The sequence below is a fragment of the Botrytis deweyae genome (genome assembly GCF_014898535.1).
Source record: "Botrytis deweyae strain B1 chromosome Unknown BDEW_017, whole genome shotgun sequence".
Taxonomy (NCBI): Eukaryota; Fungi; Ascomycota; class Leotiomycetes; order Helotiales; family Sclerotiniaceae; genus Botrytis; species Botrytis deweyae.
In genome coordinates this window covers 595,091-608,500 of record NW_024066224.1, presented here as the reverse complement: position 1 = coordinate 608,500, position 13,410 = coordinate 595,091, and the positions used below count along the sequence as shown (strand labels likewise).

General features: G+C 43.2%; 5 protein-coding genes across 5 annotated transcripts; 2 read left to right on the top strand and 3 right to left on the bottom strand.

The window, feature by feature from the left end:
* Positions 1–796: 796 nt before the first annotated feature.
* On the bottom strand, positions 797–1,965 carry EAE98_007414 (uncharacterized protein; the record flags this gene model as incomplete). Its single annotated transcript, XM_038955037.1, has 4 exons — positions 797–1,460; positions 1,519–1,631; positions 1,685–1,753; positions 1,807–1,965. 4 exons carry the CDS (start codon positions 1,963–1,965, stop codon positions 797–799), a joined length of 1,005 nt encoding a protein of 334 aa, XP_038808687.1.
* A 538-nt stretch (positions 1,966–2,503) lies between these two features.
* On the bottom strand, positions 2,504–3,503 carry EAE98_007413 (uncharacterized protein; the record flags this gene model as incomplete). The annotated part of the gene is made up of 5 exons (XM_038955036.1): positions 2,504–2,685; positions 2,740–2,901; positions 2,958–3,318; positions 3,374–3,407; positions 3,457–3,503. 5 exons carry the CDS (start codon positions 3,501–3,503, stop codon positions 2,504–2,506), a joined length of 786 nt encoding a protein of 261 aa, XP_038808686.1.
* Positions 3,504–3,728: 225 nt separating this feature from the next.
* EAE98_007412 (uncharacterized protein) lies at positions 3,729–4,493 on the top strand (the record flags this gene model as incomplete). The annotated part of the gene is made up of 2 exons (XM_038955035.1): positions 3,729–3,765; positions 3,829–4,493. The coding sequence occupies 2 exons, from the start codon at positions 3,729–3,731 to the stop codon at positions 4,491–4,493; spliced, it is 702 nt and encodes a 233-aa protein (XP_038808685.1).
* Positions 4,494–6,255: 1,762 nt separating this feature from the next.
* On the top strand, positions 6,256–8,014 carry EAE98_007411 (uncharacterized protein; the record flags this gene model as incomplete). The annotated part of the gene is made up of 2 exons (XM_038955034.1): positions 6,256–7,558; positions 7,650–8,014. 2 exons carry the CDS (start codon positions 6,256–6,258, stop codon positions 8,012–8,014), a joined length of 1,668 nt encoding a protein of 555 aa, XP_038808684.1.
* A 1,228-nt stretch (positions 8,015–9,242) lies between these two features.
* EAE98_007410 (uncharacterized protein) lies at positions 9,243–13,035 on the bottom strand (the record flags this gene model as incomplete). Its single annotated transcript, XM_038955033.1, has 4 exons — positions 9,243–9,773; positions 9,826–11,855; positions 11,906–12,611; positions 12,673–13,035. The coding sequence occupies 4 exons, from the start codon at positions 13,033–13,035 to the stop codon at positions 9,243–9,245; spliced, it is 3,630 nt and encodes a 1,209-aa protein (XP_038808683.1).
* Positions 13,036–13,410: the final 375 nt, after the last annotated feature.

Here is a 13,410-nt window from a genome sequence, read left to right as displayed (position 1 = left end):
ACACTTTCAAGACTCCCAGGCAGTCCCCATTGCTAATCCAATCCGCATCTTCTAAATCAGAGTGCTTCATCACATAGTGCCTACCTGCACCATTACTCAAGTACACTACACATAATAAAAGCAAGTAACAATCTCAGGGGGGAAACAGAGGAACAGGAAAACATACCATTACCGAGAATAGGAAACAACGCCCTAGCCAAACAGGATGACAAGCTCACACAAACTATTCTTTGAGAATCAAGATGATATCTTACAAATACCATAGTAAGTCTATAGAGATACTTGAAGTTGTACGCCTGAGTACATACAATGGTAGAGTGAAGGTAGAGTGAAAGTGTGCTCGATGAGACGATCCCATACCGTGAATATGATGCTCAATTTACCTCGCGATCTGGAGAAAAAGCTCGCACGGAAACACAAATCGGGAGGGCCTTTTGGTAGCCACTTGAGTTGGATCATTGTAGACACTCTAAAGTCTAAAAGAACATTTTATTGTTAGATTCAAAAGACTTTTGACATGGGAGCGTTAAGAAGCTATGAGGCCATTAAATTGTTAGGTTTTGATTATAGAACATCCGACGATACTCGTCGGGCATTTTAACTAGAGATAAAGTCTGGCGATGAATCATCACATCTTCATTGATGCATTGAGGGAGGAAATTATGCTGAAAATGCAAAGATTATGGGTTCATGGCCGCGTAGAAAATCAAAGAATTGTAGTGCTGGTGAGGATAGCTAATTTGGCGAGATATATGTTTTAAGAATCCCAAGCAATTGTCCACGCATTTCAATGAATTTAATCCGACGCTACGTGTTCGGGGAGCTTGAGAGTTTTGCACTTTCCTTGCTCTTCGGCTTCGTGGATGTGATACAGTTCACAATACTGATTCTCGGAATCTAAGAAGGTGTATTTCACACCTACCTCCGGATTCATTGCGAAAGCTTTGAATATTTCGAAGAGAAAGTCCGCGCAGTAGTCTTTTGGTTCTGAGACCAAGTGCTTAAAAACAGCCCAGTTCTTAAGACTACAGTTGACGACAAAAAGACGAAGCTTCGATGCTGCTGGGGAGTTGTCAAAAATCGAAGTTATATCGCATGGTAATAAAAGACGGTCGTTGGTGACAGTTTCGTAAACCAAAGAATCAATGAGATCATTCTGGAGTCGTGGCATTTGGTATTTTTCGGCCAAATGGTAGACACCAGCAAGCCCTCTCATTGGTGTTCCCGTATTATTATGCGGATAGACAATTTCATTGTTGTAAATCCAATAGACCAATGGCGCAAAATATATTGGGTCGTCTTCAGGTAGCTCCATGGTGGCATCTCCTCCCTTTTGCCACTCAGGTTTGAAGCCAGCCTCAAAAACGGGACTTGCAGCACAGAGCATATCCTTGTGGACAATAAACGTCTTGGAAAGGGGGGCAAGTCCAACAATCAACTTCACAGTTTCGGAAAATGATCTGTAGTCGGAAGTTAGTATGTATAACAAGTTATGAATTATGATTTGAGAAAGCTCACTCAATCAAACGTGTCTTTTTGTAAGGGCGCATATCGACTCCGCTGATTTTTCTCTTGGCAATAGAACCATTCTCAATGGCCTCAGTTGGTTCAACAGGTTTGGTACTGACAGTCTGAAAGCTCAATGTCAGCTTTGAAGTCACTGGATAAAAAACTTAATACTTACTATGGAATCTGCGGGTTTGGGAACCTTCTCAACATCACCAAATATCGAATAGTTACGAGTTGGAGTCAACTAGAAACCTTAATGTCAGCTTCAAATCCTCGAATGAAAACACCAATGCTGACTGTGGATGTGTTTGGCGAACTTGAGCCGTTTCCAGCAGGACGAGACAGCTTAAGAACTGGCGACGTGGTATTTCTGCTTGCAGACCTGCTTCCAGTTCTACTTGGTGGAGGCATATCCATTTTATCATCGGGAAGATCCAACGAAGCAGAACGATACATGATTTAAATGATAAAATACCATGTAAATATTCGAGAGATGAGATTTGTAGATTGGACGATAATGGACAAGTAATAATGGAGATAGAATAATAGATGATGGATAGAGAATGGAAGAGATGAGAATTAAATACGAAAACCTTCCACGGTCAAAAGTGTAGGTAATGATCTAGCGTGACTTCTGAATTGAGAGTGAAAAGTGAAGTCGAAAATGGAAGGAACGTCTGGATCACTCATGTGACCTTGTATACACACCTTTAGAAAATAACAGAAACCTACCATCTATTTCTCAAGTAGGGGGACGCATTGACAAAACTGTGGATGTTGAAGATAGATTTATATAATTAACCACTTATCAGTGACATGAAGTAGCATGAGAGGATTAACTCGCGCCCCTTTTCATACCTCCTGTCCCCAGAAGGAGTGCATGTCTTGACTCGAGTTGTAGGGTATCTCTTGCATGTTTTGTGTACGATCAAGGACCGTTGACTTCAACAGGAAGTACTTCTGCTAATCAGATACTCTAGGCCAACTGTTTGATTTATACTCTCACACTTTCCAATAATCTCTGTTCTACGCCCTCTAATGTACTCTTGTGAGCCAAGACAGATAAATTCTCAGCCTCGCCTTGGAATTGCTTGTCGGGGTCTACACCTGGTCCGAACATTTGTGCACCTGCTCCTGGGCCCATTTGACCCATTTGTTGGGCCATTTGACTTGCAGCTATTTTTACTTAGTATTGCCTCTTATCATCACACTCAGAGAGGATCAACATACCATTATCGCTGCCCAATAGATAGTTGAATACAGATTGTAATCCAAAGATACAAAGAACATACCACGAAATGGAAGACATCCATTGTGGATCCATATCTCTGGTAGCTACACCAGCTTGCAACATACTCTTGAACTTAATCGTCAATGGGAATGGCAATTTGACTATACGTCTCATATTAGTACATCTAGCCGCCTGATACCTCCAGCAAGCAACTCACTAATAACAAATCCACTGAAAAATGCATTAATCCATCCCATAATCAAAGTCTGTGGGATCATCATAGACATATTTCCCTTCATCATGCCCATCATTCCCTCCATAGCGGCTGGATCGGTCATTGGATTTGGAGCTGCTTGTCCCTTCTTCTCTGGCTCCTTCAAGAACTTTCCTTCCTCGAAGGCTTGTACGATATAATCTCTGCGTGGTTGGAAAGAGGCAGGAGTAAGAACATGAGCGTTATTACGAAGGTTGATACCTCGAAGTAAGGATCGTTGTTCGCGAATAGCTGGAAGTTCTTGTTTTTTGGGAGTAGTGGCCATAAGAACGGTAGCATAGTGACGAAGGATACCAGTCAGAATCTGAATGATGAGTTATGATGGCAGATCGAATATCAGAAGAGTAAGAATTACATACCATAACAATAGTAATAGGTATCAAGATCCAGTAGCTACATGTTTGTCAGCTCAATCCAACATGGAAAATGGCGATTTGCTCACAATAACTGGGGATCCCTATGGATCGTCTGCACAGGAACCTGTGCCATCTTTGCAATATCTTCCTAATCTATTTTGTTGGAGAAGATTATGTATGAGGGGTTGTCGCGAGTTGAATTCTACCTAGATCTGTGGTTGAATCTGACATCAAATGTGGCTTTCACGCTAACCTCGGACCCTTGCGAGTAGAGCTTCATCAAGACACGGTCTCTTTGTGTACATTGCGACAACAGCTTTCCCCTCTACATAATTCTGAAAAAGAACAAAAATCAACCATGGCTTCAGAAAGGGTATCTGTACATTCTCTCCCTGGTCAGTATATACATCTATTTGCAAAAAGTGATCTAATATTACAATACTGACAATCAATTCTAGATCTCAAAAACACCTCCGACGATGCTCTCCCCACCTACCTAAACTCCCTCAAATTCACCCAGTCGCATACTCTCTCTGATGCTCGTCTGGCAATTGGTTATACATCTGTCTTAGTCTGCGGTGCCTGTTTCTACTGGGACTACACCTATGGTTTTGAGCCTACAAAGTCCTATACAGCAATTGCGGTTGGAATCTACTTTATCCTCAACACCTTCCTTACCTTCTGGTTATTCTATGTCGAGAAAGGAATTATATATATCGGCACATCTCCAGACAAGAAAAGCATCATCGAAATCTCTACTCAGACTAAAAAACATCAACCAATTTATAACTTAACATTCAAGATATATGAAGCGGCCAAAGGCAGATCCGGACAACCAAAGGAAGAGAGAACCTTGAGAAAACCTTTTAGAGAATGGTTTGATGTGAAAGGTCATTTTATTGTACAACCATTCCAGGAGATGTTGGCGAGTAATATCTCAGTGATTGGAGCTGTCGATCAAAAGAGAGTGGTTAAGGATGAGAAAAAGGTTGAGCAAGAAGGCCAAGCAGATCTAAGTATGGATGACAAATGGGCAGCATTATTGAAGGAGAGTAGTGGTGATGTTGAGACTTCTGGGGCAGAAAAGGTAGCTGGAGGAAAGAAGAGAAGCAAGAAGATTTGAGAAGGTTGCAATATGGATCGGTGAGTGAAAAAAGGGTTTGGTATCGTCAGTTATGGAGTTTGGTGGGACTTGTAGAAGTCAAGAGAATTTTCGGCTGGGACGTGGAGTATGAGAAGAGTATCACATCTAACAAAGTATCCCCAAGCTTGTTCTTTCTATGTATTTGATCCCCCAAATTAATGCCCTTGTATTCAAATGCATTATGAACCGTTTGTCATCAATCTATTATATCAATCACTTCACTTTATCTTTCATACTTTCCTCCCTGAAACTTTCTTCTTGTCCTTCACTAGGGGTGTTTATACTGTCCAGATATTTGGAACTCCTCACATTCACCTCCTTCTGTTCTGTTTCCTTGCATAGAGTCTCAACAGTCCTCAAAATCGCAGCTCGTTTCGTCTTCACAAAATAGACCGTTGACCTCTGATACTGCCCCATCCTCGAGTACTCGCTCATCGCAAGCACATCATCTTTTATTTCCATAGCCTTCTCTTTCTTCACCGGTGTGATCCTCCCTATCCTCCAAAGTTTATTCAATGTTTCTACAACTCATCTTCGTCCGTCTTCGACTTTTCCTTGGGCTCCATTCCTTATCAATCTTCACTTCAGCCCACTCGAAATAGGGTTTCAATAATTGGAAATTACGAGCTTGAGAACTGTCCTTCCATATCATTTGATGGTAAAGAGGGCAAATTGACTTCTTTCCTTGGATCATGGAGGCGGTTTAAAATTTACTAGAATGAATTGCGCCTTATGTTATACGGCATGACGTATGAAATATAGGGTATAGGGTACGAAGTTCTCAAAGAGATACATACCTCTCAATATTGGATCTATGCTGTTTTGATTTGGTTTACGAGGAAGTCGTTCCCATATTCGTAGACTTTTTAGCTCTCCGATACTACCAGCCTGCCCCTCTTGTATTTCATACCTATTGTCTGTCATAGTTTGAGCAGTCCCTTGCCTTTCTTACTGCGCTTGCATGTCGGTGTAGGAGTCTTATGTGCCCGGTAATTGTTTAATATTAGTTCGTTCTTTTTTTGAGCAATCTATCATCATCTTTCCATATTTTGCTTCCTATTTCTTTTTCGTCGTGAAGAAATTGTCTTTGCCGGTATGATCCTAACCTCGAAAGTCGCTTTTCTCTCAATGTCTGTACTTCTTTCTTTGATCATTGGCGCCTGGCGTCATCTTTCTTTCGTTTATAGTTCTTTCTATTCTGTAAACAGAAACTTGGCCTAGGTCATTCTCGCCTGTATATGTCATTCATATTCTCTTATTTTTAATATGTGAATGTTCCTATGGAAGTTTTTGCGATGTTTTTGTCGGAAAATGACATGTGGTCTCTGGCTGGGCATAGAGTCTAGCGACTTAGTCTTGTCGCTAAATTCGCTAGGGGGGATCTATCAGATTGACTGGGCCAAGATTCAACGTCTTCTAGACTTTCTCGGGTTCGATCACCACTTGAAAGCCAGGCTTGCTGCAAAACGTTTTACAAAATCAAGCTCTTGTTCGCTGTAGTAGCTTCGATAACTGTCGATCGACTCCCAATTGAACCCCATTCAATTTTTATTGGTCAGAGGGAGTTTGGTCATCTCCTCTGCCTCTGTTTAGAGGATAGTTTTCATTAGTACTCAATGCTAGTTTACCTAGTAGAAAAAAAATCTTTTGAACACTTCTCGCAAGAATCTTTTCTATCATATTTCATTCCAACTTTCTACAAAACATCATGAACTTACCAACAATCTCAATATTCGGCATAATGAAAAAACCCAGCATTCTTCCTTCATTTCCCTCTACCATGGCGCCTTCTACGTCTCACAGTCTCTCTACTCCCCAGGTTTCACCATCCTATGATCATTCGATGCATCCAATGCCTCCCCCAAAAAATTCTGCAGGAAGAAAGATGGGTATCTTTAGGGCTGACTCTGGAATCGTCATCAAACCGGAGATAAACAACGCGATTTCAAACCTAGATCAACCCAACAGCTCATCCAGCGCCCTCCCAAAAGAAGACCCAACCAACATCATCCCTATCGATACTTCTGAGGCCATACCCACCATTGACGTGAATATAACCAACACAATCGCAAAACTCGATCAACTGAGTACTTATCTCCGCGCCCTTCTTACACGGGTTCCAGAGACTCGCACAGCTTATCACGATGATTCCACCTCCACTGGCGAGCACTCTCCAGAGGAAGAAATCCCATATACCTCTGCAGGAAAAGAGAAAGAAGAAGACTCCTGTGACACACCTACCCATACCTCTGAAGCCACAATCGCAGAAGTCGTGGGCGGCCAAATCTCAAAAGTAGCTCAAGTCGTCGAGGTACTTAGCATGATCCGTCACATTACCTTTGTCATGTCGTCATGTCTTGACGAAGTTCTACCCAAAGATCCTATCATTCCAGAAAGTAATATAGAAAAAGGAAAAGGAAAAGAGAAAGAAAAAGAAGAAGATGATGAAGGAAAAGAAGAACAAATTCCCATCCAATCCACCATCTTCCCCGATCTCCCCTCCGCCTCCCATCTCCTCTCTTCTCCATCCGCAGAACACATGAAGCGCGGGGCGCTAGGATTCCAATTGGTCGATAAACTCTCACCTCCACAAAAATGGCTTTTTCGACCAATGTCCGACTCTGAACGTCTGCGCCTTAAGATGCGTCGTATGAAAAGATGGGAGGGAAAGGAAGAACAAACTCTCATGACTCCCGACCTCCTCCCAGTTTCCCCTCCCCCCTCTTCGTCATCCGCAGCAGAAACTCCCCTCCAACCCACCACTCCCATCATCGCATCCAGTCTTCCCTCCTCTTCCTCATACGCAGAAAGCTTCCATCGCCGCGCACGAACACGCAATTGGGTCGCCGATCTCCCACCACCGCAGGAACCAATATATCCCGGTCTTCCAGCACTCCCCAACTTACAATTTCTGCAACGCAAAATCGATCTTATGAAAAAAGAATTGGGAGACGAGTTCCCTCTCACTCCCATTTCCAACGTGTTGGATCCCTATTTTTGGACCATGAGGGATGCGACTACGTTCGCTCATCTTTTGTCTCCTGGTATGTTTTCCTCCTTTATTTCTAGCGTGGTATATTCAATTACCATGAAATATATACGATACTATACTAACCCAATCCCCTCCCCATACAGAAAAGAAAAATACTCCCATCCCCGCACCCCCGAAAAAAACACACATAACACATACTTCTCACTCCCCCAGAGGACAAGCATCAGCAATTCTAGCAGGACCATACAACGAGCCCTCGATGCCCAGACCCGTGACATCCAAGCCCTGGCTATGCAGACCCGTGAAAAGAAAAGTATCTGGAAAATCCACATGGGCGGCATTATTGAAAGGAGGAGAAGAAGGAGAGAAGGAAGAAGGAGAGAAGGAAGAAGGAGAGAAGGAAGAAGGAGAGAAGGAAGAAGGAGAGAAGGAAGAAGGAGAAGAAAAAGGAGAGGAGGAGAAAAAGGAGAGGAGGAGAAAAAACCTAAAATGTTTATTACGCGCATGATGGTTTTTGCTCCGGGACAGTCGTTGGAGAGTGTATTGGAGATTATTCGTGCGGAGGAGAGGGAGAGGGAGAGGGAGAGGGAGAGGGACAGGGAGAAGCAGCAGACCTCGCAAACCCACCACCCAACCGCCCCGCAACCGCAACCGCAATCAACCCCAAACCCGAAAACAGCGATACAATCCCCCCAGCCCAGAAAACAAAAAGAGACGCAAAATCGACGGATCAGGAAGAGAAAGAGAAAGGGAAAGAGAAAGGGAAAGAATAAAGAGGGTGAGAGTAAGGGTGAGGGTGAGGGTGAGGGTGGAGAATAAGACGGATAGAAATGTAGAATACAGAATACAGAATATAGAGTAGGAGATACAGAGTAACGAAGAGAGTTATATATTACATTCATTACATTACATTCAACAGCGTACGAGTGAGTACATTATATAAAGAAGAATGAGAAGTACATTAGCATTAGCCTTAGCAAGAATAACTTTAAGAAAACGAATAGAAATAGAAATGGAAAGGGATATATCAATCAATAACTAAATACCCACTTACACACACACTCACTCCTCTATCACCCTCCCCTCCCCTCTCCTCTCCTCTCCTCTATCACCCTCCCCTCTTCTTTCCATTTCATTTCTTTCATTTCTTTCATTTCCTCTCCTCTTCTCTCTATTCTCCACTCCACCCCACTCTATTCAATTCAAATCTATTCCACACCATCTTCCACTCAAAAAGTAAAGACAAGTATCCCCGGCCCCGGCCATCAATCTGATATTTCCAAATCCAAATCCAAATCCAAATCCAATCTAAAATCTAAAATTCGAGATTTAAGAGCTAGTATATATATACATATAAACTGCATTATAACCAAACATATAACCAAACACACACACACACACACACACACACAGAAACAAAAAGTAAGATATAGAATATAACATAAATATCTCATTCATTATTATCTAGGTAATCAAAGAAGTGGTGGTGGATGTAATTCATCTACATCCATCCTTCTTTCATCCCTACTATCCACTTAATCCACCAATTCACCTCCCAGTTTTCTCCCTTTACTTTTTCCCAAAGCCCCATCCATCAAAAGCACGAAACTTTATCTCTAATCAAGATATGTTATTTGTTATCCCAATAAGATGATTGATCCTCCACATATGCTCTTTTCTTCCCATTTAACCGTATCTCTTCTCATCTCCTATCTTATTCATCTCTTTCTCTTGACTCATCCCGCTCCCGTAACTCCGACCCCACCATTCTGCGGCGGTCTCCCTGGTCCCCACCCACTATTAGAATTTCTATATTCCCTCCTATCCCCCCTTTCCCTATCCCCACTCCTCTCCCCACCATGTCCATGTCCATTACCATTCCCCAAATCTGGCGTCCTATTCCTTTCCTCCCTATAAATCTGTGGTGGGTGTTGTAATTCTGCCCCTTCACCACCCTGCCACTCTCGATTTGGGTTCATATTCTGATTCCCTTGCCCGCCGACATGCGCATCCTGCACATGTCTCACAGAACTTTCCTTCTGCCAAGCATTATTCGCCGGATCAACATCAACTCTCGTGACCACTGGAGCTAACGGTCTTCCATTCCCATCTCTATGGCCAGTCGCTTCAGTCGTTTCGACCGTGTGTCTTACACCACCGGAAGCACTGATATCGCCATAGCGTTTAAGAATTTCTTTGGTTGTGATATCGGATGTGTTATTGAAGAGGACGGGGTCATTCAGTATTGATTGGAGATCTTCTGGTACCTTTTTATATTGTTAGTCATAGAATAAATGAAGATGCAGGGGGAAGACTTACTTCACACATTTGCTCGTTACACTCAATGAGTGTGTGAACGACCTCGATTGCAAGGAAATTATCATCGACAGGAGATTTAGCATTCGTGTATATGATATTCGGTGCGATGACAGTAGCAAGATTATGAGTATCCATCTTTGATCCGGATTCTTCATCAACTTGATGGAAAGATGCAACCCAGTTGAAGAAGGAACAGAGAATTTCCAAACAGTCCCTGTGTACCTTTGGAAGCAAACAACATGTTAGATGTAATACTCGACGCCTCTTATCTTCATCGGCAATCTTTTGCGAAGCGATAAATAAATTGTGGAGCTTGAAGGTCAATAAAGGATCTGGTAAATCTCGAAGATATTTCTTGAGTAGAGCAGCGACTTGTACGACATTTTGTCGACTCAAATCTACAGCATCACACCCTCCGCTATCAATTTCCTTGACGGTTTCATTAAGTTTTCTGATGTTACCATTCTTCCTGAAGACACCCTCAACTGAAAGATCCATCTTTCTCATCGCAGCAATTGCATCATCGACGAGAGCAGGAATCTTGAGAGCTCCAGGACCAACACCATCTGTCGACTCGGCACCATCCTTTTCGACAATAACATCAAGTGGTATCCCGAAGACGCCCTTCTTCTTGACGGCCGTCTTCTTGCCATCATTCTTGAAAGCTTTACCCATCTTACCCCAGAAAGTGGGTTTTCTAGTCTCGATCAGGTTAAGGAGTTCTTCCATAGTAAAGTGACCATCCAGCATGGGTTGCATGGCGATAACTGCAACATGACGTACGATGAAGTATTCCAAAGCGGATAATTCCGAGAAATATTTCTTTCCAGCAACTCTCTGTTGTTGACGCTGTGTTTGTGCATCTAGGTCATTACCGGCAGAAAAGGTCCTTTGGTGACCGTTGATGAGTTTAGGTTCAGTGATAGATGTTCGGAAAAGCTCATGACGGGCATGCTTGTATGCATTTGGTCTTTGTTCCTTTGCTTGTTCAGCAGCCACAATTCTAGGAATATCGTCCAGGGTAAGAGCATCTTGATGACCGAACATTAATTCAGTTCTCGATTCGCCGTTACCATCACGGTCTTCCACGACTTGAAACTCGTTGTTTCTCGAACCCGATCCATCAGCCCCTGCAGAACCCGGCCTCTTACTGTCGACACCATCCATTATCCGCGAGGTTCTCGCTTTTTTGATGGTAGAAGACAGATGTTTGTCCATTCGAGTGCTTCGTAGTCGCCTTACGTCATTCAAGGTATTTTCGTAGGATGATTCACGGGGATTTTCATCAGCTGGACCACCAAATGACTTCGAACGAGCTTCAGACCTCAACATAGGAGGGTCGTCATCCGAGGGTACTTTATGACCCTCACTCGAATTGTAGCCATTGAGGTTGGGGTCATCCGAAGTATGTGGCAGAGTACCTTTGGTACGTAATATTTCCAGCAATCGAGCTAAAGCAACTCTGAGAAGGAAGACATACTGTTGCAACCTCGTCACTCGCACGAATCCTGATACCACGTCCGAAGACTGACTTTGACAATTACAACAGTATACCCGTTGTTCTACATCATCAAACCTGATGTCCTCGAGGTTCTGAGCAAGATCTCGCTCACAATTAGAGCACTGCAGGCATGCTAAATGACATCTCCTTTCTTCGAAGCGAGCGCATTCATCCTCGATCGGCTTTTGACATTTAATGCACGAATCCGAATTTGGAGCCGAAAGTCCAGGTGTTCCTGTGGTAGCTTCCAACGATCTATCATCATTCTTGATTGCATCCATATCACCCAAGTCATCAAGGAATTGGTGAAGGCCTTCTGGATCCTTCTGATCTCGTTCGACCTTTAATGCGCCTTGAAGACAGATGCGAATCAATAATTTCAGGTAGTGCGCCAAACCAGTAACCAAGGCAAGAAGTTCTTGTGTGACGCCAAGTTTTCGAACTCCCGTCTCCTGAGTCTTGGACAGGAGTGAGAAGAATGCTACGATTTTCTTGCATAATAATTTTGCTTCGCGCGAATATGATAGCCCTAACAAGATCAGTAAAAGCAGTGAGGACGTAAATTATTGAAATACTAACCCTTTGAACCATCTCTCATCATTATGCCATCCAATTTATCTGCAGAACAGAAAAGGATATCAACGTGCCATATGAACTTCTTTGCCACCATCACACCATCCATATATGCACCGTTACTAACATGTAAAAGCATGTCGGATATGCAAGCCGCGGAGGACTCTTCGAATGTCGATAGTACGCTCCAGATTTTGTAGACCTTTTCTTCCATTCTCTCCTCTTCTAATCGCACATTATTTCGACCTTCCTCGTTCGTCGTATCTTCAGATTCCTGTTGAATTTCTTGTACATCCTGCGGAGATGCCAACCTCACATTCCAGAATTTATGGATCATGTAACATTCAGGGTGCCAATGTTGATTTTGACCATTTCGAAATATCTCGACGAATTGTTTCAAGATTGCTGTTTGGCATCCATTACATCGTTGCGCGAATCGTGTCGAATAATGGTAGTGGCAGTAAACTTGACCATCGTGCTCGTAATAACTATCCTGTGCGCCGAACACTGTTGGACATACTGAACAAGTGAAATGGTCGATGTGGTATTTGCGCTCGAGGGCGGTGATATATGATCCTCGTAGTGCACCATTACATTGGTGGCATATCAGATCTAAGCGTCGGAAGTAATCAGTCTCGCAGAGGGGGTATTGTCCTTCGCCATTTTCTTCGTCTACCGGAAAGAACTTTGATGCGACTATTTGACCGCAATCCTACAAGACCCAAGTCAGAAACTGAACGCCGTTGGATGATGGCGAAATGGGATTGACTTACTCGACACCTAAAACAATCCAAATGGAATGTACCTCCAAGCGCACGTACGAATTGACCTGTCAAAGGTTCACCGCACTTTTTACACAATCTCAAAGATCCGCTGCCAGTCCTTCCAGTTCGCGTTCGTGATCGTGTGCGCTCATTGCTTGGTCTGCGACTCCCCTCTCTCATGGGACCTTCTCTACCGCTCACACTGTTTGCCGGTGATGCATTCATCCTCCTGTCTGGGCCATTAGGCCTCGGTAGATGTTGATCTTGCATTGTGATATCCCTCTCAGTTGTAAGTCTTCCCCCATCATCGGAATGTGAAGGATCATAATTTTCGCCTTCGGCATAGGGGCCTGCCTCTGATTGAGGACCCATTATTTGATGATCAACGTTTATTACCCACAACTATCTCCAGACCTTGTTCGAGCCCCCTATTATATTGTAATTTGGAAGTAATGCTTAAACCGAGTACTTCGAGTCGCGGTGGCCAGGGCGAATAATTGAAATGGAAATCGTTGATGATAGATAATTTGTCTTCGGCCTTGCAGATGGATTGAATCTCGTATGGTTCGTATCTTCTCTATGGAGAGTTGCTTGAAATTCTGACGTTGTCGAGTCGCAAGGGTTCCACTCAATTGACCTCCGCATGTGTTGGCGACTCAAAGTTCAAGGAACATTCAGCCTGCAGAACATGAAACAATAACCATCGATTGAATTAAGAAGCAGCCAAAAAAATGTTAATCTCGCAAC